The 25,504-nt window shown below is 45.3% G+C and overlaps 1 protein-coding gene across 4 annotated transcripts in view; it reads right to left on the bottom strand.

The window, feature by feature from the left end:
* Rapgef4 (Rap guanine nucleotide exchange factor 4) overlaps positions 1 to 25,504 on the bottom strand; it is a 260,996-nt gene that overhangs the window by 21,479 nt on the left and 214,013 nt on the right. For all 4 annotated transcript variants that reach the window (XM_005346569.3, XM_005346570.3, XM_026778805.1 and 1 more), the window contains 9 exons: positions 23,774 to 23,852; positions 11,728 to 11,878; positions 9,593 to 9,681; positions 8,943 to 8,973; positions 8,649 to 8,727; positions 7,966 to 8,112; positions 6,116 to 6,213; positions 801 to 926; positions 214 to 392 (listed from right to left, as the gene is read on the bottom strand). In XM_005346569.3, the coding sequence (XP_005346626.1) occupies positions 214 to 392; positions 801 to 926; positions 6,116 to 6,213; positions 7,966 to 8,112; positions 8,649 to 8,727; positions 8,943 to 8,973; positions 9,593 to 9,681; positions 11,728 to 11,878; positions 23,774 to 23,852 (979 nt within the window). The remainder of the gene's footprint in view (positions 1 to 213; positions 393 to 800; positions 927 to 6,115; positions 6,214 to 7,965; positions 8,113 to 8,648; positions 8,728 to 8,942; positions 8,974 to 9,592; positions 9,682 to 11,727; positions 11,879 to 23,773; positions 23,853 to 25,504) is intronic.

The raw sequence follows: 25,504 nt of genomic DNA, 5'->3' as shown, positions 1-25,504 counted from the left end.
AGAGCAAAACTGAGCCCCCCTTTGACTCCAGCACCCGTATTACAAGATGTGAATTTACGTATTGATGCTAGCCGTTAGAAAGCCAGAAGACGGTCTTCTCTTACATGAATCAGCTGCCGGCAGCTCCTCCACCCTGCTTTTCATTTTAAGCTGTATTCCGTGAGAGCACAGCTCAAAGGCTATTATTTTCCCTCCAAAGTTAAGGCTACTTACTGAGCTGCTATCTTGATAAACTTCTTCAAAAGCTGAACACGCTTGCTGAGCTGGGAACAAAGGCAGATCTCAGTGACAACCCAAAACTGAATTTCATTAAATCTCCTCAGGAACAAATCCAAGTTTGCTGTGGTCTTTTTAAAATTATGCCTTCCAAATGTGTGGTAGATTAGCTCCAGCTAGAACAGAAAGGAAAACAATTTCACTTATTTGTTGGCTTTTAAATCAAAACGCCAGCCTGGCTCCTCTATTTGTCAAGAAAGCGTTCTATGGAGCAGCAGATGTGAATTCAATCACTAACCCGGATGTGACTTGTCATATAGATTTGAAGGGCCTTCATGAGGCTCGTGGAATATATAAATATAAACTAGGTGTTATCGGCTTAATAGACTCTGGAAGACATAGCATACCATCACAGAGATTTTTTTCTTTAATATTTGAGGATTTTTATAAGCTCGGCATTCACAAAAGTCCTCATGTGGCTTCCAGATGGCAGAGCCCAGATGTGCAAGTTGAGTGGAGCAAGCAGACCCCATCCAGAGTCTCCCGGAACCCCAAACCCCTGGATGCTCCCGGCATGACCTCACCTCGTGCACGCAGTTGAAGAGTTCCCAATCATACGTGGTCATCTGGTACGCCAAGTCCTTCGAGCTCATCAGCTCAAAAGTTCCCACTGTCCCAGTGGTGGGGCCTTCTTGTTCTGGCAAGGGAGTCTGGGAATAATTGTGGGAAACTGGATCAGAATCACAAAAGGGTTAAGTGCCGAGTGTCAAACACCTTCAGGAGTTTTTGAGGGGAAAGGATTTGGGGAACACGGTCAGGCATAGTTTGAAATGTTGGTTTTGAGGTTAAAAATGCCTTTGCCGTTTGCTGTGCTTGCTTCAAGGCCATCTTTGTCATCACCATCATCACCATCACCACCACCATCATCATCAACTGCAAACCATGGCAAATGAGATTTGGCAAAGGATGACCCAGGAAGGTTCTCTGTTGTAGGATGTTTAGATTGCAGTCTGACAAAGTTTGTTTTGAGTCAGAGTGGAGCTAGCTATGAGCTGACCAATAACCATAGAGGTTTTGGAGGACTGCGGGCAGATAAAGAGACAGGAAGTAGTAGGGTGGGTCTTAGAGAGGGTTTCAACCTTTTGGATGGAGGAACGAAAGGGATGAGAGGTCACTGGTTAGCCGGGCTATGGTAGCGCACGCCTTTAGTCCCAGCACTCGGGAGGCAGAGGCAGACAGATGTCTGTGAGTTTGAGGCCAGCTTGGTCTACAAGAGCTAGTTTCCAGGATAGGCTTCAAAGCTACAGAAAAACCCTGTCTCGACGACATCCCCATCCCCCCCCCCCAAATAGAGGTCACTGGTCACTTTCAGGTTCTTACCCCAGTATCTGACTCCTGAGTTTTTGTTGCTAACGAATAACTAGATAAACACTTCAGGTCTCCTTTGCCTGGGGCTTGGAGGTACCTGGAAACTTCCTTTTCTGTGGTAAGGATGGAAGATGATCTTGGAGACCTTCCACTTATGTTATCATGGAAACTATTATAAAGCCAAGTACTAGCATGGGAGCTTGAATGTCTACCTGCAGTGCCACTTAACTGCTGGTGGTGATGGCAGTCAAGTTGCCACAGCCATGTCTGCGCACACCACCTGGAAAGGTGAAGTGGTGGCAAGTGTGTGAACTGAGACTATGCAGGATTTCCAGTTCCCTGAGCTGAGAGTGTCTGAACGTTAGTCACGTGTCTGGGCCAAGCCCAAACTCTGCAGCTTTGGCTAAGACTCTTGGTCAGAAGTTCTCATTTGGTTCACTTATCTCTCTCTGTATTTGGAGAAATGTACTATAAAGTGTCTTTTCCTTCGTAAAATGTGTGACTGGAGTGTATAAAACCTTAATGCTTATCTGTAAGCCAGAGAGCATATAGTGATGAAAAGAATGTCTGCCAATATGATGCTAACTGAATTTGGATATTAAATATTCACGTCCCGGTGCTAGGGATACAACTCTGGTTGTGTACTTTCTTTGCATGTCCAAGGCTGTGTGCTCCAGCCCCAGGAAAGGGGCTCATGTTAGAAGCACTAATATTATACAGGTTTCATCCGCATCTCCGTTACCACTGTGCTCTACAAATGCCCCTGCTTTCTAGACACCAAAGAAATGACATGGTCAAGGTGTAGGTGATACCTGCATTGCAAAGTTCAGTCTACGAGATGAGCAGTCAAGCTTACCATATAGTAGTCACCCTCCACCAATGGGTGCAATGCTACTTGTGGATACAGTCACTTGCTGGACTGCTGTTGCACATCTGGAGACAGAGTGTCGACATACTAGACTACTAGGTACCCAGACAGGCAGGCGGAGGCACCTGAATGGAAAGATGCTGCATACTTGGGGTCACTGTGTGATGGAGGATTATAAGAGCCAGGGGGCGGGTGAATGAGAGAAGTCTTGCTCAGGACGGTCCATGTTAGGCTGATAGCAAGGGCGGCTTGGAAGTGGGGAAGCTGCCAGGAGACTTGATTTGCAGGAACAGATTGCACAGAGGTACCAAATAACAGCTTTTAAAGAGCCTCTGAGTAGCAGCTCAGGAGACGGGGTTTTGTCACAGGCGAGATAATAGACCATGTTAGCGCCGGCCTCAGAAAACAGCAGACTGAGCACAAACCGCACGATAGCAACACATGCTTGAAATCATCCCCTAATCTTTTGACTGTCTCCAGCTCCAGGAAATCAGGGTTATACTACCTAAGTTGGCAACTTAGGGTATTAATACCAAGGTTTGTTAAGAGGATTAAATGAGAGCGATTTAAGTGCAGCATGTAAGCCCAGTCCTTGGCACAGGGAGGGCCCCTCTCTCAAATTAGGTCTCCTTTCCAGAGCGGCTCCAGGGCTACACACACACAGGAAAGAAAGTGTGGTTAGTGCACCATTCAGGCTAAGAGCTGGGCATGGAGTCACTCTGCAGAGTGCGGAGGACAAGGCAGAAAGCAATGATTCCAAATAGACCGGACGCCGATGGGCAAGTAGCTTATGGGACCAGGTGGGAATGGTTTCAGCCAGGGCAGGAATTTAGTAGAAGGTCTTAGGACCATGGCTTAGGTCGGACTGGTTCTCTGTGATCTCCCTGCCCTCCTATAGCGGCTGCTGTGAGCACAACCCTTCTGCTCCACCCCTCAACGCCCCCCCCCCTCCCCCAGCTCTATTCACCGACTCTGTCTCGAGGCTCCATGACTCCATCTACCCACTAGCAGTTTCCTGGAGGTTTTATGGTATCTGATAAACAGGACTAATTTACCCGACAACTCCTGTGGAGATTTCAATACTAAGAAAGACAGGGAGCTCTTGTCATGGATGCTGGGCTGGCATCTGGACATCACTCCAGGGTGTAAAAGAAAGCCCTGTAGACTCTCCATCTTCCTGCGGTGGAATTTGCCATAGTGGGCTCTCTCTGATGACACACCGGTCATCACAAGCTCTATGAAAGGTTTGTCTTTGAGACTTTCCCACAGCCAGGAACGTCCACAGAACACGGAATGATGTGGCAGATACTAAATAAAAGTCTAAGGAACCCAGTGAGTGGATACAAGGCGAGCCAAATTACAGTACACTGAAGCTCTGTTGTAATTGGTTTTGTACTAACATTTATACTCAAATAAAACTTCAAGAGAGTAAATCTCCTGAATCCAAGCCCTGCTCTAGTCGGATCAACGCTGGCACTCTACTGGGTGTAGACAACACAGTTTAACACTAAAATTCATTTTCTCCCGGACTGTTTGGGTTACTCGCATCCTGATTTGACTGTCATTGTCGTAAGGACAATGCTCCGGGGCACTTGTCCTGTTGGCCACAGAAGCAGGCACAGCACTGAGTGCTTAGCAGACACTAAAGTGTGTGCTGATAGATCTGAGGGTTCTGTCGACATTCGGCCCTGCAGTCGCCCTCTGGACGACTCTTTCTAGAAGGGCGATCCTCACAGGAATGCTTCAGCAAGTCTGAGAGGGAGGGCTTCAGGTAAGGTCCGACCTCTGTGAGCACAGAGACATGGCACCCCCCCAGCTGAGAGCTTCCTGTCCAGGGTCCTCGTTGCCAAGCAAATTCCTTCCAACCAGTCAGGCCTTAAAATGGAAGATAAGCAAGAGCCCAGAACTTGGAAGGCCGAAGGACTGTGTTCAATAAACAGAAGCTTAAAACGTTAGTGTCTGCCCCCAAGGAGCTGGAGACATTCCACATGCCTATCTATCTACCCTCCTGGCTCAACACAGCGGCCAAGAACCAGCTGGCAAGAGAGGCCCCAGCACACTGTGTGGCAAACACATCACCCAGCACCCTCAACAGAACATCAGCAACACTGGCTGTTCGAGGCGTGAGTCTCCAGGGGAGGGTAGCAATTTTTAAAAACTATATGTCTATGCATGATATGTGTAGGGAGAGGAAGGATAAATGGTTCATGGCCATGACCAGTGGAACACTTTGTGGGAACACTTTTCCCCTTCTGTCTTGATGCGGTTTCCTGGGTTATTCATTTCATTTCTTAATTGCTCCCTGTTGAGAGATGTTTATTCAGAGAGGAATGAAGGCAGGTGACCGAGGAGCTCAGGGATACACAGACAGGAGTGTGACTCCATGCTGAGATTCCTAGGCTGGTAGCTAGGGTTAGGGCTTGGTTAGGAAATCAAAAGCACCATGCCACATTTGATCTTCCCTAAGTGAAAGCAAGATGGTCAAAGGAGCTGTCCCACTGGGTCTGGCTGCACACACCCATAATCCCACAACACGGGAGACTAAGGAATGAGGATTAAAACCTAGCAGAGGTGTATCCTTTTAATCCCGGCACTCGGGAGGCAGAGGCAGGTGGATCTCTAAGTTCGAGGCCAGCCTGGTCTACAGATCGAGTTCTAGGATAGCTAGAGCTGTACAGAAAAAAACCCTGTTTTGAAAAACCCTGCTTGAAAAACAAGCAAGCAACACCCCCTCCAAAAAATAAAAATAAAAAAACCAAAAAGCAAAACAAAAAAAACAAAAACCCCAGGGTTCAGCATGGGCTACATGGCAAGCCCACATCTAGAAAAATGAGTGAGCAAAGACCTGTGGCCTTCCCTGAAGCAGAAACCAGTTTCCCGAGCAGGAAAAACGAGCTCCATGGGGCCTCAAAGGCCACCAAGGACTCTGAGTCCACCCTCCAGCCCGACTCCCTCCTGAAGTTCCAGCAAGATCTACCTGCTAAGGAAATGGAACGTTCTTCAAATTTTCATGTGGTTCACCTCTCACTTACATACTGATATATATATATATCAAGGAAAGCCCATGGGTCCAGACACAGAGGAAACTCACTTTGTGAAGCTAAAACTGGTCCTGTGGCTTCTAATATCCTTTAATAGCTGGTCAATTCCACACTTAATTTCTATAGGATAAGCAGAAATGAATGTGTGCTTTCTTCACAGAAGTTCTGGGTGGCTGGGGACAAGTGCTCTGACCTCTAGTATCCCTACGAAGGTCCTGAGAGTGTGCTGAGGGACAAGCCCTTCTAGACCTGCTGCTGGCCCTGCCACCCGTCCTCTTTCAGAAGTCTCCGAAGACTGGTACTTCCCTTATAAGCAATCACTGCCCTCCTGATCTGAGCATCCCGATTTCGAACGCTAATACTGAATTTAAAGACGTTTCAATGAAATGAATCACCCCCAAGGTTCCGAATACTAAACGGTGCGGCTTGGCTAATTCCCACAGATCATCTGCAGCTGGGAGCATCTCTAGTGAGCACCTGAGGCTTTCCCGGCAGACCACAGTGTAGAACAAGCCACACCGCAGTTGCGATTTTTCAGCCTCAGTGTGGCTGTGAGATTAAGCTGCAGACAAGGTTTCCTGATTGCACACACTGCTCCAAGGCGGAGGCCATTCACACCTACCAGTGAGTCGAATTGCTCTCGCGGGCAGGCAAACAGGCGTCCATTAATGGTGAGCGTCGTAAATACTGAAACATCATTAGGTTTGAGCACCACCTTTTCTGTGAACATAAAAAGCATGAGATTGCCTATTAAATCCATCTGAGATTCGCTGCACTGCCCTAATCACACCAACAAATTGCCAGCTCGGTGAATTACTGGAACACGCAATGCGCTTGCATAAAACGCAGGGGTGAGGGGATCCACTGAATAAAAAAAAAAAAGACAGCGCTTTAGATAGCCGCACGGTGTTCGGGATGCCGTCGGAAATGACCACACGACAGGAGTGCGGACACCCAAGGATCCATTTGCCCTGATCTACTCTGCAGCCATGATTATTTATAACACCTGCACAGCCGTTTAGATAGCAAGTTAGGTTTCTTGAGGGTAACAATGCCTGGCCTTTTGGAGAGAGAAAGAGCATTGCTAAAAACCTTGGTGGATGTTTCAGAGATTTCACATGGTTTTAGTTGCAAAAAAATATATGTTTTTTTTTTTACTTGTTTCCAATTTGGAAGGGAACAGCATTAACTCATTCAGCCCTTTTCTGTATTTTACAAATTAGTTTACTGAATATATATTTAGTACTTACTATGTACCAGACACTGGGGACACACAAAGAAATGATGGAAAGATAAACTATAAATGATAGAGAGATATAAAGCATAAATTAAAAATTCCAGTCAACACAGAGGGTTAATGAATGTGTGTGTGTGTTAGTGAGATGGGATAAGGGCCACAGAGAACAGCAGGGAAGGGGGTTAGACAGTATGTGGCAGGGGAGCAGTTAAGATTTTAGATTGGACATCAAGGAATAGGCGTCAACAGCAACAATATCATTTAGGCGAATACCCAGTTTACCAGGACACCTATGGGAAGAGTGTTTGGTCATCCTGGGCCTGGACCAACTGGGACAAAAACAGAAGGCAGGGTGTTGAGAATCCATCATTCACTTTAAACCCTGAATCATTGGAATCATCTACCTTCATATGAGGCAGAAATGCTCCACTCCACTCCTAAAGGGCCCCTCAAATGGCTATGAGGCCTCCCCTGGGGAATTCATACCCTGGCTCCTTCCCGCACCCTCTCAATGCATTGTGGGTGACCACTGTCCAACCCTGCTGGCATGGGGTGCAGGTGCTCATTTACTTCTTAACCCCTCCCGGCCTGGGAGTGACTCACGCACACAGAGTGTGTCTAATTCACCCTTTTCTGTCATTGCTACGTGCAACTGCCCAGGGCATTCAGGATGACACAAAATGATATTTCAGGTATGATAAAATCAGGGACAAGGGAAGGGATTTTAGTCCCAGGTTGGGGAATGATGTATTTCTCATGCAATGAGGGCAGCTGGGCGCGCTGGCTCTAACAGATAAAGAGGAAATTGTAGTCGCTTGAAAAGAGTGAGCCCTCAACTGACCCAAGCTTCAGGTTTGCAGACACCAGAGCCTTAGCTGGTCAAGCTCCATGCACCTTTCTCAAGGATCTTAGGCCCAGAGAGTTCTTTTATGGTTTCCAAGGAAGGAGCTCCAGGCTGTCACATACGCCAGAGGTTACAGACACAGCTGCCTCCCAAAAATCCCTTCTCTTCTTCCTCTTTTCTGTGGGAAGCTCTGAGGCAGGGAATGTCAGACATCTGATCAGTTCACCTCTTGCCACAATGTTTCTGTCATTCTAGGGAGCTCACAATGTCTCTGCCATCCTCCCGGGTCAGCCACGAACGGCCTTGCTAACTTATGGTTAGCTAACAATGGTTCTTATTGGACAGGATGGTTTCTTTCACAAAAGCCCAAGATGCTAATCCAGGCTGTTACCTCCTCCGGAGTTCATCTTGACTATGATCAGCCCTTCCCCAGAGCCAAGTTTGTCAGCCACTGCACTGATGACTTCCTTCACGGAGGCAGCTACAGGCACCCGGATGGTGGTATATGTATGGTCCATGCAGTACACCTTAAACAAGACTTCAGAGATGGACGACAATGTGAGAAAGGGGTCACAGGCATTTAGAGAAAAGCATAAGCAATGCAATAGTTAGATGTCTGTGGTCAGGGCCTGAGCAGACGCCCCGCTTGGAAGCCCTGCTCTTACTAATGACCAGTGTGTGTGTGTGTGTGTGTGTGTGTGTGTGTGTGTGTGTGTGTGTGTGTGTGTGTTACACCTTGCTCTGGGAATCTATAAGGTTCCCACAGCCTTCCCACCAGTTCTTCAAAGAAGTGATGATCTTGACAACCATGCCCTGAGAGAACCCACATTCTTTTAAGAGATGGTGACAACTGTGGAGAGGCAGTGCCAGTCAGGTGTGGGCAAGCATTTCAGTTCTGTCTGGGTACCAGACTCCAAGAACATAATTTATCAGGAGACCGAGGGGCACATCCAAGAGCCAAGAGCTGGGCTTTTTTTTTTTTTTTTTTTTTTGTGGTAGTGGTGATTTCAAGGTGATGATATCCAGGGACAGATGTTAGCCTGACTATAAAATTCCACACAAGAGATTGCTCACCCTCATCAGAGCCACGAATCGGCTGACGTTTCTGGGCCCTCTCGTCACCTGTGTTGAACTGCTGCAAAAGGACCTTGTGCTGCAAAAATAATAACCGCAAGTGACGTAAGGCAGAGCGAGTGACTAACATTCCCTAACAACTCCGAGAAGATGCGCCTGAGGAGCAATTAGGGCCATGGAATGAAGCAAGTGGATTTGTGTGTACAGAGGAGACATCACTCCAATATACTGTAATCCGGGGCTTCTGGGTGTTCATAATGCTACAGATAGAGCCGGGCTCTGGAGACCCCTTACCTTCTTCTGTGGCGCTTTCGCATCTTCTGAGCTACAAGAAGCAGAGAAAACACACTGTTGAGTAACATTGCTGCTGTTCTTTTAGCTTCATTTATACATCACTTTCATCTTGTGATAAGCAATGAAGTCACACAATCCCTCTGGGCAGCAATGGGAGACATCCCTTTCTCACAGGAAGAGGCCAAAAATGCATGGAGGTGGCAAAACCATTAGCTCTTGTCACAGGCAGATTCTGAGCAGACCCGAGGTTAAATGCTCCGGCTCCTGGCTTTCAAAGTCAAACTCCTAACTCACTCTCTTAATCTAACAGTTCACTAACAGCAAATACTTTCAATCAACAGCTTTAGCAGCAGAGAGTGAATTTCCCATCTAGGTAAATGTCTTCAAATACCCAAATGCCCATGGACTATTTTATTGCTAGGTGGGCTAAGGGGCCCATAGCCTGCTCGCACAGAAGGTATCCAGCCCTCTGCTCGTCCAGCCTCACTACCACCTGTGCCTGGGGCCTGTGACACAAATCAGAACACTGTGGCTAATGATAGACCAGCCTCAGCCACTTTTGCAGGCGAAGACTTTTTTGGAGGATGTTCTAATCACGAGGCTGGCACTCACTTGGGGAAAGCGCACCCCAGAGCAAAGCCCCTCCTTACATTTGTTTGACGATCTTCTCCAGCTCCGGCAGCTGCTCCTTGAAGGCAGCCATCATCCGGGCGTCATCTGAGACAGACACATAGAACTCCTGTAATCGGCAAAGGCACAGGATCTTAGTGAGAACGGAACGGAGCACGGCTCTCTAGAGAGCCTGGGCCGTGAATGTGGCTAGCACCCCCAGCTTCATGGCCAGGAGAGGTTAGGACGGGAGAAAAGAAGGAGGAAGTCAATATTTACATTGGAAATTGTTAATGAAAAAAGGTCCTGGAAATAGATATTGGTGATGAAATGACTATCAATGAATTATATATTTTAAATTGGTCAAAATAATAAATTCTATGCTATTTACATTTTATCATAACAAAAATTAAAACAATAAAACGCAAGTGAACTTATGTGTCACCATGTGAAGGAGCGCGAACGGTGGTGTTTTGGAATAGACCACTTTACAATCTACACTTTAAAAGCTTTTTTCTTTTTTGTTCTTTTATCCCCAGGGAATTTTAATATTTATTCTTTTTCTTTTTTTCAACACATGGTTTCTCTGTGTAGCTCTGGCTGTCCTGGAACTCACTCTGTAGACCAGGCTGGTCTCAAACTCACTGAGATCTGCCTGCCTCTGCCTCCCTGAGAACTGGGATTAAAAGCGTATGCCAACTCTGTCTAACTTAATATTTATTTTTGATATTACTGTAGTATTTTCTGTTTATCTAATATGCCACGGGTGTGGCTGTTAATGGTACAAATGCAGACACGGTCCTCACACTGTGGGCTTGTGCTGCCATCCCAGCTGACTCCGCAGAGCTGTGCCGACCACCTAGTAGCAACAGCAGCCCAGCAGCACCCGTTCCCTGTGTCTCTCAGGAGCAGCGGTCTCCATGGCCAGCCACCACAACCAGGGTAGTTACAGGGAGGGGCCCCAAGTCAGCATATTTCTTATTTTCAAAATCCTAACCCCTTCAACAATGCCCCCTCAGAGTCCACTTTCCCTGATGCTGCATCAAAGACGGCACGAGTCAAAAGGAGGCACGGTTCTTTTGGGAAATTAATTTTAGAGTAAACCGACTGGAAATTTTGAAACAGAACCGCACTGTCTTCTCCCTGTACCAGAGTATTCCTGGAGAGTTCTGCGGGGGGAGCGTGAGTACAAGTGTCCCCTTCTCTTGGGAAAGTCATGTCCCGCTGTGTCAGTTACCTGTCACCAACTGCAGTCTGGGAATAATACATGGAGAATCCCAGAAATACATAATTCATCAAATTTAAATACTTTGATTACAATATAGGTAGTATTTTCCTACTGGTTACTGTCGTTTACCTCCTAGTGTGCTGAGTTAAGAAACTTTATCCTGGGTAGATATGTGTAGAAAAAAACCCCAGTAATATTCAGAACTTTGTTCTATTAGCAGCACAGGTCTCTGCCAATGGATACTGGGGCACTACTTACGCTAGGGTTAAAACCCAAAGCCCATGCTGCAGTGAACCACAGGAAAGAAAGTCAGCTGAGCAAGAAGAAGCATTGACCAAGGAAGCAATGCCCATTCAGAACTGCCCCCTGGCTGCCCTGACAGTTCCTCCTGAAATCAGCCTGCTTCTTAGCAGCCAGACTCACCTGCCGTTTGTCTGAGCGATCTTACTCCTAAGAAGGGAAGGAACATGACAAATCTACATGCACAAAATATTTGTTGTACAATTATTCCAAGGAGGAGAAAATGGAACAATACGGCACAGATAAATACATTTGTGGGTAGTTACTGGCTGGTCATCAGAACTTTCTAGTACAAAGACCATACTGACATGGAAAAATCTTTACAGAGCTAAGTAGGAAAGTCAGCCTGGAAAATGCTGGACACTATGTGATTACATGCCTTTCAAACATACAAAGAAAATGAGAGCAGACGATAACACGTTGCAATGCCACCGCTCGCTGAAATAGAATAGCCATAAAGTAGATGATGGTTGTTTTGTTTTTTGTTTGTTTTTTTTATCAAAGTACCTCTCTGGCAGCGAACATGCTAACAAAGCATGCCGGGAGCTGGCAATCCCAGCATCTCTATAGAGTTTGCTGTATAACCCTGTGTTATGAGACGGGAGAATATTCTTGGAATGAATGACCCCCCCACACACACACACATACCTCCAGGAAAGCCATGGCCACATCGTCTTCTTGGAGGAGGTCCCCGTACAATGCAGCCCACTGCAGAACCAATCGGATGACCCGCCTCTTGTTGTTGAGAGCATAGTCCATTCTCTCCTGTTCCGTGCCTTGAGAAGGCTGTGCGTGGTAAGTGCCAAGGAGTCAAGGAAACCACAGACAGAGCTACTGCCCACCCAGTTCCGTGTGCTTCTGGCAATGCAGAGAGTGAGTGACAAACCCCAGCTGTAGACGGCTGCAATCTCCTATGTTGGTCCTCAAGGAGGCTTCCCATCATAGAGTCTGAAGCACACACATACACACTCTCGGGAACTCCTGCACACTTCCCCCCTGATAGCTGACGGAGGAGTTAGACTATAGACTACATAGACTAATGTGTTGACAAAGATTCCTGTCGGCTCTAGTTTCAGCTCCATCCCCCCTGCCTGCCCTCTACCCCGCCCTTCACCTCTCAGGATAGTAATGGGATTTCCCATAGCTTAGTTCTGGCTACTCTGCTTTATCCCGTTGGGTCTCATAATCGTACCTACATCTTTAGGATCCCCTTCTTTACATGAATTTCAATTTAACTTTGCTGGGTGGATGCCCTGTCCTGCCAGGACCATGGCCATATGAACAAGCAAGGTGGGGGTAGAACAACTCACTCGGTATCAGGGAGAGAACACCTTTATATAATCAGCCCCTGATGAGGGCGCCAGACCCTCCTGTACCACACCTTCTTCTCTTACCTAGAGCCACATCCTACATCATTGTCAGCTTGGACACAAATGGCCAGCCCTCCGGTACAAGCCCTGTGAGGCTTGGGCTGATGCTGTTTGCCCTATGCTCTACACCATGCCCAGTGCCATGACCTTCATCTCAAAGTTTGACTTATTCACCAATAGAACTCAACACTTTGTTGAGTGCCCACCACATGTAAAGGGCCATGCTGTCATTGACACTCGTGTAAGGATGATACAAGTATTTTAGACAGACTTTTCCTTTTTGAGTGATTTATAGTAGCGCATATCATCATCACCTAGTTCCTAAAACAACTAGAATTTATAGTTTATGCCATAAACTACACCGGAAGGACCCTGGCGGAGCTCTATTTCCCACCTGTGTAGGAACCGTTGTTTCCTTTCTGAGAGTGAGCAGAGCAACACGAAAGGAACAGAAAGGGCTATGATGGCCTAGCGACAGGGCACCGCTGGTTTCCAGTCCAAGACTCCCAACTCCAGATACTGTTGTTCCCATCAAAGCACATTCCTCAGCCTGGTCGCAAGCAACGAGACTGCCCCCATCCTAGCTGATGGCCGAGGCTTAAAAGGCAGCTTAGGAAACTGCCTTGTGGCAGGACTGCGGCCCGGAGCTGAACCAGAAAGGGCCTTTCGGAGAGAACCATAAATAATCATGATCAAGGGGAATGACAGGACCTTAAAGCAAAGGTTTACTGCATGTAAATGGGTTGCAAAATGGCTTTCATAAATTGAGCACGAGATTCATAAAAAAGAAAATTGCTCAAGCTGTATTGCTACAATTCTCTCTGAGCTTACAATAAAAAGAGGGAAGACAGATCACTTTATGTGAAAATTATTTCTTTTCTGATTAACCCTTTGGTCTCTTGAATATATGTATATACACACACATATACATAAAAATGCATAACTCGGATTTTCTTTCTTAAGAATTACAGCGTTGGTTATAAAGTCGTGTGGCCATTGTGTACGGCAGGCGTCAGCACTGTTGGGAGTGACTGACGAAACTCAGATACTGGTTGGCTCAGCAGAGGCTGAGAATCTGGACTTGTGCCCTTCTGTTCCCACTGTCAATTGCTTTGATTTGGAGTGAGTCACTGGGAACTAGACTTCCGTTTGTTCACCCGCGGAACGAGGTGAGATGAGACATTCAAACTTCTCTTCAGATATATTTAATGACACTAGCGTGAGGCTGATCCAAAGAGAATGAGGGACCACAAACCAATAAAGCATAACACGGTCTCTTTTGCTTAATTTTAATAGTAACCCGTGTGTCGTGTGGTGCTAGTTTTGATATGGTACGCTCCCACTAAGATTCAAGTGTAGGTTTCAATTCTCTAACGCAACAACACCACAAGGTGATGTCTTTGAGGGACGTTAATGTCTTTGCGGAGAGACTGTATGACTTCTCAGGGAATGGATTGGTTCTTTCTAGAGTGAACCATTGTGAGGCATGTGAACTCCTTTCTTGGCTCCCTCTTTACAATTCTGCCACTGGCCCTTCTGCTTAGAGCGGGATGATGCCTTCGGCAGACACTGAGCAGATGTGGCCCCCTGGAACTTCCAGCCTCCAGAACTGGGAGCTAATACAGCTCTTTTCCTTGTAGCTGCCCCAGTGTCTGGTGTTCTAGGGCAACAGCGAAATGAATCTCAATTCAAGAGGTAGGAAAAAACTCGGCTTAGGCCAGGCTTTGGAGAGCTCCATTTTAAAATTTCATCTTTGGAGTCAGTAGGATAAAGTAAGAATGGCTAAGTGTGGGGTCTGGTAAGTATGAGGTAGTAAAATTATGAAATCCAATAGAGTGTGTTTTAAAGCCCCTGCTACGCTGGGCTTACTCTGAGCTCGCTCTACGCCAGCTATCGTGACTTCGGGCTGTTCCCACTTCACTCCTCCCCTCAACCCAGGCCTCTCTCTCTCTCCACTTCGCTAGGACTAAGTGATATCGCCTATGGAAAACATCTTTCTTAAAGCCCTACACTGTTGAAGTGTGCATATATTCTTGAACGCGTCGTTTCAACTTTAAGAGAATGTCACACTATGTCCTGTCTGATCAGACTCTTTAAAAAGATTTCATTATACACGCAGTATGATCTCGAACCACTTGAAGACTGCGACCCCATACAAAGGAAAATGGAAACGACTACGGAGCTGCTGTTCGGGACGGGAGAGCTGCCTATCTCCTACCCTATCGCTATTGCTAGGTTACAAATCACACCTGGCTTTACATGGGTTCTGGGGGCCTGAACTCCATCCTCCTGTGCTCACAGTAGTCATTTTGGTAATTGAGCCATCTCCCCAGGGCCTGGAATCTGTTCCCTAAGGGACACAGAGAAGACTTCATAGGTAATAAGCTAGTGGTTTCTGTTCATTCCCACAAAAATCTACCCCAAATTTGAGAAGGGTTGATGGTCTGGAAGAAAATATATTGTTTAAATGGCCAAACTTGTCACTTATACACAGCTGGCTTCAGATGGGGCAGGGATTATAGTTTCCATAGCCTTTTGATAGCAATTCCTTCAACTGTCAAGAGACAGAGCAAGATTAAGTGATTTCCCAGATTTTAACAATGAAACTCTTAGGACTGGGGCTCAAATTCTCACATCCCTCCAATCTTCCCCCATGTAATATTTCATGTGATACTCACTTCCTTAGCAAACATGTGCTATGTAGTAGATTTAAGTCTGTTGGGAATCAGGAAAATTCACTGGAGATGGAGAGAAATGTACCCGAATTCTCAAAGCATGCCCAGACCATACAAAAAATAAAAGTACAAGTGCTACTGCTTGCTTGGGTAAACTGAGTCAGGGAGGCAGGAGCTGCTAATGTCTGAACTAACATCTATACTGTGTTCATTGCTGTCAGCGTCGCCATGACTAAGCCAACCCTGTCACATCTACCAGCTATTCCAGTTCCGGCCTCAGCCTTCTCTCTAAAGGGAAGTGTGCTGCAGGCAGGAGCACCGAGTCTGAACCCTTAAGAGCCAGGTCCAGGTTTTAAAGTCACAGTGGATCTCCACATTTACTATTTGGGGACTAGGCCCAAAAGAGACTCAAAACGCTGGTTGGGTAACTATCTTAAGTCAATGCACCATTTGAAAATACCAACACAGAATGTACTTTCCCCAAAAAAATTACTTCAAAAATACCACAGCTTCTCCAGACTTTTATCCAAATGACCTGAAATCTTTCTCCGCGAAGATGTCAAACACAGCTCATAGAGCTGTTTCTAAATCAGTTCCCAGTGATTTCAATGCTACCAGGTACAGGAAGTCCACGCAGATGTCAAAACATCTGGCCCATCTCTTAAATGGGAACTTTCAGTATCGGTTGCCGAATCTACAAGATGACAAGAAAGCCCTCAGGGTGGCTGTCTCCATGGGAGAGGACCAGCTGGTTCGGCACCGGGTCCTAGGGCTGCGGAAAGACCCAGTGTGTGCTCAGGGTTGAGAACGGAAGAGGTGCAGGCCGGAAGGCAGGCCGCACTCTTTTTACTCTTCCAGACAGCAGGCTTGATGTTCCATTGAGTCATTTTCCTCACGCCGGCTCTGCCGTTCAAACACTGTAATTATTTCATATATTTTTACCTAGTTATTATCTTACTCACCACAGGCACCTGTAATTTTTCTGTATTTTTTTTAACTGCTCATTTACTTATTCTTAATTCAGCTAATAATGGTGCCATGTATTAAAATTATCACAGGGAAAGTAAGTGAAAACCTCCTAGGATGTGGAGACAGCAGATTCATTACAGCCTACAACAGGGAATAAAATATTATGTATACTTTTTGCAGTAAGTACATGCTAATTATGCAGCTATTTATAAAACACTTATCAACATTCAGACTGATACTCCTCAATGTTGTTGTTTTCGAAAACCCTGCTTTGCATACAAGATCTCTGCTTGCAACCTAAAAACAAACTTTGGGGGTCACCTGCCCCCCGAGGAGGCAAAGCTTTAGCCGGCCTTGCCCGGTGCCAAACTCCTCTCACGATGGCATGCTCGCCATGGAGGTATTTAATGGGATGCCAAGGTTTATAATGTGCGTTCACACACAGAGCCCCATTTGATCTTCACGACACGCTGGAGAGTGGGGAGGGCAGGGATAATTCCTCCTATTATACCGAGGGTCACCTCGGGGTTACACATAATTGCCCATGTGGTTGGGAAGCTGTGGACCTTCCACATGACCTTCTGGCTTCAGAACACTTGCTCTTCCCTCTCTGACCTGGGGCCTCTTTGCTGCCTGTATGCCCTGGGGAGCAGTTCAACACTCTGGCCACTGTCCTTTTCTCAGATGGGTGCTCAGGCTCTAGAATGGGATGGCCAGGTTCACACGTGAGCTGTCTGCATAGATGCTCTTTGGTTAGCTTCAAAGCCAAGGGTGGAATGGGCTAACGTAAGACGTCAGGCCTACTTCTGCCGCAGATGGAGTGTTTAGCAGACCTTAGCTGTGGTACTTCTCGCTGCCCTACCTTTGGACCGACTCTAATCAGTGACCCTGTTCAGACCAACACACATTGCTCCTGTGTTTATGTGCAACTGCTAACTCCAGGCTTCCAGAAGCATCTACTGTGCTGTCACTATCTTTACATATCTCTCATTTTCCTGCTTAGACTAGTTTTCCTTCGTTGATTTTCAGAATTTCTGCCTTTAGAAGCCCCTGCCTCTTAGGATTCGCCTTTCAAGTTTCAAAGGCAGGGTCTGCACTGACTTGGGTTCACACTTTCTGTTAACACTGGGTGAAATTGGGAGCACCTTTGTAAACTGCCTAATCTCAGCTCTCCTACCAGAAGAAGCAGGTTGAAGAGGCCACACCCCACAATACTGATATGAGCTGAGAAAATGTCTTTGAGGAACTTTGCTGCTTATCTTCCAAGACGGTTGTTTCCTTCAAATCAAGGCATCACGTTCATAGCAGCAAATCAACATTTCCTTTCCAGGAAGAAATCCTCAAGCTGCATGACTGCCGAGGGGAAGTGTTCTGAGGGCGACAGACAGACAGACTTTCCCAGAATTAAATAGGGGTTACAATGTATTCAGCTTCCAGGAAATTGAAGTTGGCAATTTTTCCTTTTAGAAATCTAAAGAGGACCTGGGGAGATGGCTGAGAACTTAAGAACACAACTGCTGTTCCAGAGAACTCAAGTTCAGTTCCCAGCACCCACACTGGGCAGTTCACAACAGCCTGGAACCCCAGCTCCAGGGGTATCCAATGCCTTTGACCTCCATGGGTACCCACACTAGTTTGCACATACCCATATGCAGACATACAAATGCACATAATTAGAAATAATAAGAATAAGTCTTAAAAATAAATCTAAAGAATGTCCCCGAAAGCTCACTTCATCTAAAGACTATGAACTTAACTGCTTTATTAATCTTCTGTCTGCAACAGAAACAAGCTTTGATATGCATTCCCACTGAGAGCCCCAGCCAATTCATAAAGACAACATTTCCTGATCAGGTTCACAGAGCCATGACTGATGGGGACACTGTCTTCTCAGAACGAGACCCTGTTATGTTTGTTTCTATATAGGAACAAGATACATAAAAAGGCAGTTTTAGCTAGAACTTAGTAGCACATCTATATTCCATTTTGCCTTTTTAATTCGGGAAACTAAATAAATTACTTTCATATCAAAAGCATAAAATTTGTCCTGATACTCAGCCAAAGAAAATTAGTATGCTAATAGAAAATATTGAACTAAAATTACTGCTGTATTTAAAATTCTATACATTTAAATATAGCCCATTTATCACTTAGGATCCTTTTAGCTTCAGTCAGAATTCATTCTAAATAACAAAGACTGGTATTCACTGACATTAAAAAAAAAAAAAACCTATTGGCAGGGTAAGTTCCAGACTGGTCCAAATGCTGATGATGCCATCACAGCCCCCACCTTTGTGACTGCAGACTCATCTCAGGTTTATCCTTGAGTTCTTCACTTTCCTTACCATCCCCAGATGGTTAGTCCTAGAAACTGGGCTTAGAGGCTTCCTGTTCTGTCTTAAATATTTCCATTGTTTTTGGCCAGAAACCCAAGAAGCCTTTCTCTGAATGTTCACTGGCCCAGTGAGATTGTCTGCAAGGGCAGCTAACACTAAGCCTGCCAGTCTGGTCTCCAGTGATGGCTTACATACAGGTGAGGCAACCAGAACACAGACTGCCAATAGCTACGTCCCTATGACAGGCCCTTCCTGGCAGTAGATTCAGACTCGCCAGTGTTTTCCTTGGTCCTCCCGGCCTCAATCACTCTTCTGTGTAAAATGAGATAAGTAATACATCCTTTCTTTTGGCCTCGTGTCTGAGAAATGGATATTAGAAAAGCAGACAATATGAGAACACTCAATATCGGGCGGGAGCCATCAAATTTCAAATAGAGTTAACTCCTAGCGGTCATCCACTGGGCTGAGGGCTATGGTAGAGTTTAATCTCAAAATCTCAAAGCAGAAAATGAATACACCAGGAGAGGAATTTGGTTTAAAAAAAAAAAAGAACCCCCAAACACTGTAAACAAAACATTCCATCTCTCCCCTTTCCTTCCCCCATTTTCCCCAAATCTTGGCATGTTTTTTTTCATAAAACTCTTAACAGTAGAAAGATGTCAGGTGGTGTTTTCTCTTGCCCTTTCCATGGCAACCGGAAAGCTTCGTGGGAACAGTGTTGTGAAAATGGCAACAACTGTATATTACCAGAAAGATATTCCATGGCCTGGAAAGATATTCATAAAACCTTGTTGTAGTGAAAAAGTATATGAAATGATAGCACGGTCCCATTCTTGTATTTACAACTATATATCAGGCTGGGGAGATGGTCAAGCTGACAAAAGCCTTGTTGTATAAGCGTGAGGACGTCAAGTTGACACCTAGCACCTGCCTAAAAAAGCCAGGCATGGTGAGGTGTACTTGTAAGCTCAGAGCTGGAAGGTATGGGCAGGTGGATCCCTAGGGCTCACGGACCAGCCTAGCCTAATGACCTAGCCCGGTGTCCTAGTGAGAGACCCTGACTCGAAAACCAGCATGGATGGGTCCTGAGGAACAGCACCCAAGGCTAACTTCTGGCCTTCACATATATACATGTGCATGTATGTCCTTGTGTGCGTGAACACACACGCACACACGCACACGCACGCACACACACACACGCACGCACACACACACACAGGAGTGGGAGACAGAATGAGAATTTCCTTAAAAGTATTTATCTACATGTATTAAAAAGGATGACTAGAATACACACAGAAATGTTAGTCATAGTTCCATCTGGGAAATGATAAGGTTTTATATACGGGCAGCTTTAATTTTCTTTTTAAACTAAAGGAAAATTGAATTGAATTTTAAATGCAGATTTTTCAAAAGATTTTAAAAGCTGGCGATGAAAAGTATAGAAGTGAACAAATATGATTTTAAGACTCATTATAAAGCACTTGTATTCATCAGGTCAAATCATGTCCAAAGTGTATCTAATGAATAGAGTCTCTCTCATTAGCACATAAAAGGGCTGATATATTAATGTTAAACTGAGTTCTACCACCTTTTTTTCCCTGTTAAAAGCAAAACTGGAAGAGACACACAATGTGGATTAAGGACAGAAATACGTGTCAGTGGCTCGGGCTTGAATCTTTTCTGTGCTGGTAATTACCTTTCTCAGAGCAAATCATAATTTTTCATTATCCTCGTTTATTGATTTGGAAAAAGAACAGGGAAAAAATACTGAGTACTTCTTTGTAGCGCTGCTGTGAAAAGTCAGGGATGTCAAGCATTCTGAAAACACTCTGTACTTTACCAAACCCACCAAGTTACAAAATGTGCTTAAGTAATTTCCCATCTCTGTGCCTGTGCTAGGAACAAGGGAGTCAACTGACTTACCTGAGTGCCTATTCAACATCCCTGCTGCTTCTGGGGTGCAGCAAACATGCACACACACCACATACATACATAATGCATACATGCATATACACATACATGTTGTTGTTGCTTTGCCTGATCATCAGCCATTTCTCCATTCACTCTCTCTTCTCAGGCTTCCTCTATAAGCCTATACAGAAAGTCTTTCACCTCCCCTTGCCCAGATGCCTACGGATAGCAATGCCAAGTAGACCCTCATTCCCAAGGATGTGGGAAAGAGGCAAAGGCACAGAAGGTTTGGTGTGGATCTGTCCCACCAGTAAGGCCTTATGTTCCTGCTTGCTCAAGCCCCTTCCTAAGGATCATTGGAATATCTCTGTTGCCAAGTTACCCCATTACCTTCGGATGGGTTCCTTTCCTCCTTAAGTTGGTCACTGTTGGTTTGTGTTGCTTGTAACCAGAAAAGTAGCTCACCTAAGGGCCCTATCCACGCCATCTCCTTGAGAGGAAAGGAGAACTGAAAATTGTAATATACATACCCTTAGTCATATATGCCCTGGAGAACAGAGCCCCTCCCCTTTTCTTATTCATGCCTTCCTGGGACATCATCTCCAGCCATCACAGAACAGTCCTCATTAGAATCCCCTGCCCTCAAACATAAGGCCGAAGCTTTTGCAGCCTAATGTGGTAGCCACTAACCTCGTGCCGCAATGTAAACTTAAAACAAGGACAGTTAATCAAATCAAATTCAGTTTCGCAATCCCAGTTTAACTTAGTAGCCACTGAACTAACATTAGATTGAACCGTGGTGACCAGACTATATCATGGCCCAGAGCCTCACTTTCAATTCTCTCCACCTGCAAGGAAAACTCTTTATTAGTTTGTTGGAATGTCCCTGGGTTCTCTAGGGAAATATCCAAATGGGATCCCTTAATGGTCTTCACATTCTAGAAACTATTAGAACCGAAAAGGCCTCTTCTTCCTCTTCCTCACTCTTTTAAAGAAGAATCTTTTAAAGAGCCCCAAGAATGTTTAATACAGGTAGAAGTTCTATAAGACATTTTCTTTGATTTAAACAAGGCCCTTTTATTTTACCCAGCTGAAGCAAAGATAAACCTGTATAAAATGCAATGTAGAGTCAAGAAATGTCCTTTTTTTTGAGACAGGATTTGTGTAACAGCTCTAGCTACTAGCTATCCTGGAACTCACTCTGTAGACCAGACTGTCCTTGAACTCACAGAGACCCACCTGCCTCTGCCTGCCAAGTGCTGGAATTAAAGGCGTGCATCATCACTCTCTGGCAAAAAATGTTCTTAAACTGCAATTAAAGGTTATAGAATCACTAAAAATTTAAGTAAGCTTTTAAAGAAATCAATTATAAAGAAACCAAATGATAAATTCCAGAGGAGCGTTGGGGATACTACTCCATGTTTTGAAGGGGGCTCTATGGTCCACATTTGCAAAGGAATGTAAAGGCTAACTCAACAGAATCTTGTACAGATAAGGTGATGGTATATAGTCCAAAGCTCTTAGAAGAGTGTCTGAAACTCAGAGCTGATCCAAACTAGGATGGTGAAGAGAATTTAAGTCTTCATAGAGCCCGGTGGGAAGGAGGAAGTCAGGAGGTACCAGGTAGTGTTAGTTACAGTCCTTTCTATAGCCTAACTTTCCCTAGTCTGATGAGAAAGGAATTGGTACCAGAAACGCAGGTCCCCTATGACTGTGTTGTTTACTTTCTTTCTTCTTCTCCTTGCCAGCACCATCACCCCCACCCCTCTCCGCCTGGGCATGGCATGAGCCTTCCCTCTGGAACTGCTCTTTTCAAAACAAGCCTGCATCATGAACGCTCTGAGTCCCTCTTAAAGGGAGAAGCTAAGAAATGAAGTGACAGGCACAAGCTTTGTGTGGAAGCTTTAAGTTAGAAAGCCAGGGCTTGCCCCCCCCCCCCCGAACTCTCGCATTCTTTTGGTTTCTCTTGCTTTAGGCTTACTGGCATGCTAACCACTGAGAAAAAATAAGGTGCGCTCAGTAGCGGTTTTTATTTTCCTTCCAGCAAATCTCAAAGGTCTCATAATGATCATCACGTATAGAGAGGAGAGAGCATAAAGAGACCCTGAATATGTTAATTTTACTTTACAAAACTGAAGATGAGCCCGAAAGAATACATAATATAGGTAAGACTCATTAAGCTGTCATTACTTGGAAATATAGTTTCCAGGCAAATAAACACCCAAATCTCACTCTTGCAGCTCCCTCTGAGTAATGCATTCAACTCAAATCTCCCATCCCCACATTCTGTTGATTCAGAGAGAATTACGGGTGGGCAAGGAAAAGAGAACGAGGTAGGACAATTAGAATTCTGAGAAAGGAAAACGTGGCATCATTGATTGGCTTGCTCAAAAAAGAAATAAAGTGACAATCTCTTTGAGTATATTTAATTGCTCAAGAAGGGCAAAGTGTTTGGGGGGGTCAAAGCTTTTTTGTGACTTTAGAAATAACGCAGAATTGGAAAATAAACTTTCATGTCTCTTCCAAAATCGAGGGAAACCCCACCCACAATATTCACTTCCTTTCTTCGGTTTAGCGTTTTGGGTGCCTACGATGCCAAGCTCACCAACTGGTTGGCTCACACCATTTTTGAAAAGTTGCCATAAGCCAAATGCAGTCTTTGATCTATCTAGCAAACTACCTTTAGTCCTGTGTCTTTGTTTTAAGACAATGTTATGTAATGGGGGTGGGGAATCAATCTCAGAAGAAATGTCAGCCTTGCCTTCCTGAGTGCACGGTTTAGGATGGGTTCATCTTTTCTGACATTCGGTTGAAGACTGAATGACATTTAAGGTTTTAAGCAGTAGTGAGTTCTTTAAGGGACAATTAGTCATGGAGGTGCTGTCCTCTGGACGGATTAATGTCTCTCTCTGAGGGCAGGCTAACACCTCAGGGAGCAGAGTGATGTCTCACTCTCTGGGATTGAGGAGTCACTGTGAGGACTGGCTTTTCTGAAATGAGGAAGCCACACTTTGTGTTTTGTCTCTCTTGCACACGCCTGCCCACAATTCTGCTTTTGTCATTTAATGCCACAGGGCAAAGTCTCGACAGATGCAGCTCTCTGGTCCCCACAACTTCCATCTTCCAGAACTGTGAGCTATACCAACTTTGTTCTTTATAAACAGCCCGGTGTTGGGAATTTTGTTAGTGCAATGGAGAAGCGGACCGAGACACTGAGGTAAACTGGCTGGTATTTCATACACCTAGTAAAACCATAGACAACAACAGGCAGATGCCCTTCTAACCTGAAAAAGGCTGGCATCTTAGAGGCTAATATGAGTAAAAAGTAGAGCACCGCCTAAGCCACGACTTACCTTCGGCAGATGGAATGAGGCAATGGCTGGGTACGTGTGGGGGTTTCTGAGAGTAGACACTTACCACAGCAAAAGGATATTGGGCCACCAGGGCAGGGCAAAGCTGGGTATTTGGCATAAAAACACAGTGCATCATAACAAAGTCGTTTAAAACCGAGTCTGGAAAGGTGAAAAGAGAGGAGATTACATTCTTGTGGTCATCTCTAGGCAGCAAGGGGATACACCTGTTCTTAAGGGTTATTCAGATATGCGTGTCTGTGTGGGAATGCCTTATTCTGAAATTAATGATACAAACAAAGCTTGAGATCAAAATTCAATTTCTTAGGACAGCGAGAAAATATCTACAAAAAAAGTTAGCCTTGTGTGAGCAGCTTTGGTCGCTTTAGCCACAATTAATTTTTTTTTTCTGTGCTGGGACCTTACAAACACTAAGCAACTCTACCATGAGCTATCACACCAATCTACATGCCTAAATATCTATATCTATATATGTTATTTGCATGTTGAACATATTTGTATATTATTGTACGGGACAGGAGCACGAGACAGCATTAACACACAGCCATTTGTCTGTTTTATACCCACTTTGTTGCAATATCTCTCTTCTTTTATCTTTTTTATCTTTTTTATTTTTTTCTTTTACCTCCCTCCAGAAGGAGCAGGACAGGCAAGAGGAGGATAGAACCTTGGGGAAATGGAGAGAGTAAAAGTACAGAACTGGGGGCCGAGGGGCTCAGCCAAAACAGACACGATGAGGCCTGTGAGCTGTGCCAGAAATAGCAAAAGCCAGCCCGTGGATGAGAGCAGCGGCCTGCTCTGTGCCGGGTAAGAAGGGAAGAGTGAGAGAAGGCAGGCCTGTCTCAGGACTGAGTTCTATTTACCGCAGAGCCGGCACGCATGGTGCTTCTTTAGTGCAAGGATGACATTTTGCAGGCATTCTCGAAGGGAACGTGTGTGCAGACAAACCTAAAAGCCCCGGAAGGAACTTTACCGAAACTCAGAACCCAAGGTGCTTTTTTAATTAAATGGAAAAAAGAGGAAATGGAATGGGTGGGGGCGGTGGACTTTACCCATCAAGACTTGTGGAACTTTCTGAGTAGAAAATGGGGGAAATGTGAAATTTTAAGTTAGATTTCCAATCCAATGTCTTTAGCGATAGTATACCACAGAGCCCGAATCTATGGCTAAGATTTAATCACTGTATGCGTAATCAGTGTAGTATGTTGTAAAGTCAAGCTGCCATTCCCTGGTGTCACTGGGCATTCTACGCTGGCTCCTTATGCTCAGCCTGAGAGGGGGTCTGAGAGAAGCTGTCTTGACCTTAGTTACAGAAGGACACTTCCGCTCTAGCTTTGGGGAATGCTTGCCTTTCGTGACACCCAGAAGGTCTGTGCACCACAGTCGTTTAAATTCTCTTTATTTGCTTATTTGTTCTTGTGGTGCCGGGGAATCAAACCCACACCCCTGAACACACTTGGCAAAGGCTCTAGCAATGAGCTATATTCCCAGCCCTGCAGGACTTTCTGATTCACCAAGGCAAAGATTGGCCACGGGTTCCTGAAGGCTGAGGAGCTGGTCACATCATGACCAATCTCCCAGCACTCCCCTCTCCCCCTCACTTTATTTTGTTTGTGATAGGGTCTCTTTACATAGCCCAGGTTGTCCTGGAACTCACTAGGGAGAATCAGGCTGGCTTAGAACTCACAGAGACCTACCTGCCTCTGCCCCACAAGTGCTGGAATTAAAGGCATACGCCACCACAGCCGGTCTCACGTTTCAATGTGGTCTTTCCCTCTATTCATGGACAACAA

Source organism: Microtus ochrogaster, chromosome 4 (genome assembly GCF_000317375.1).
Source record: "Microtus ochrogaster isolate Prairie Vole_2 chromosome 4, MicOch1.0, whole genome shotgun sequence".
Classification (NCBI taxonomy): Eukaryota; Metazoa; Chordata; class Mammalia; order Rodentia; family Cricetidae; genus Microtus; species Microtus ochrogaster.
The sequence above is the reverse complement of the archived record's forward strand: the minus strand, read 5'-3'. Positions and strand labels throughout refer to the sequence as shown.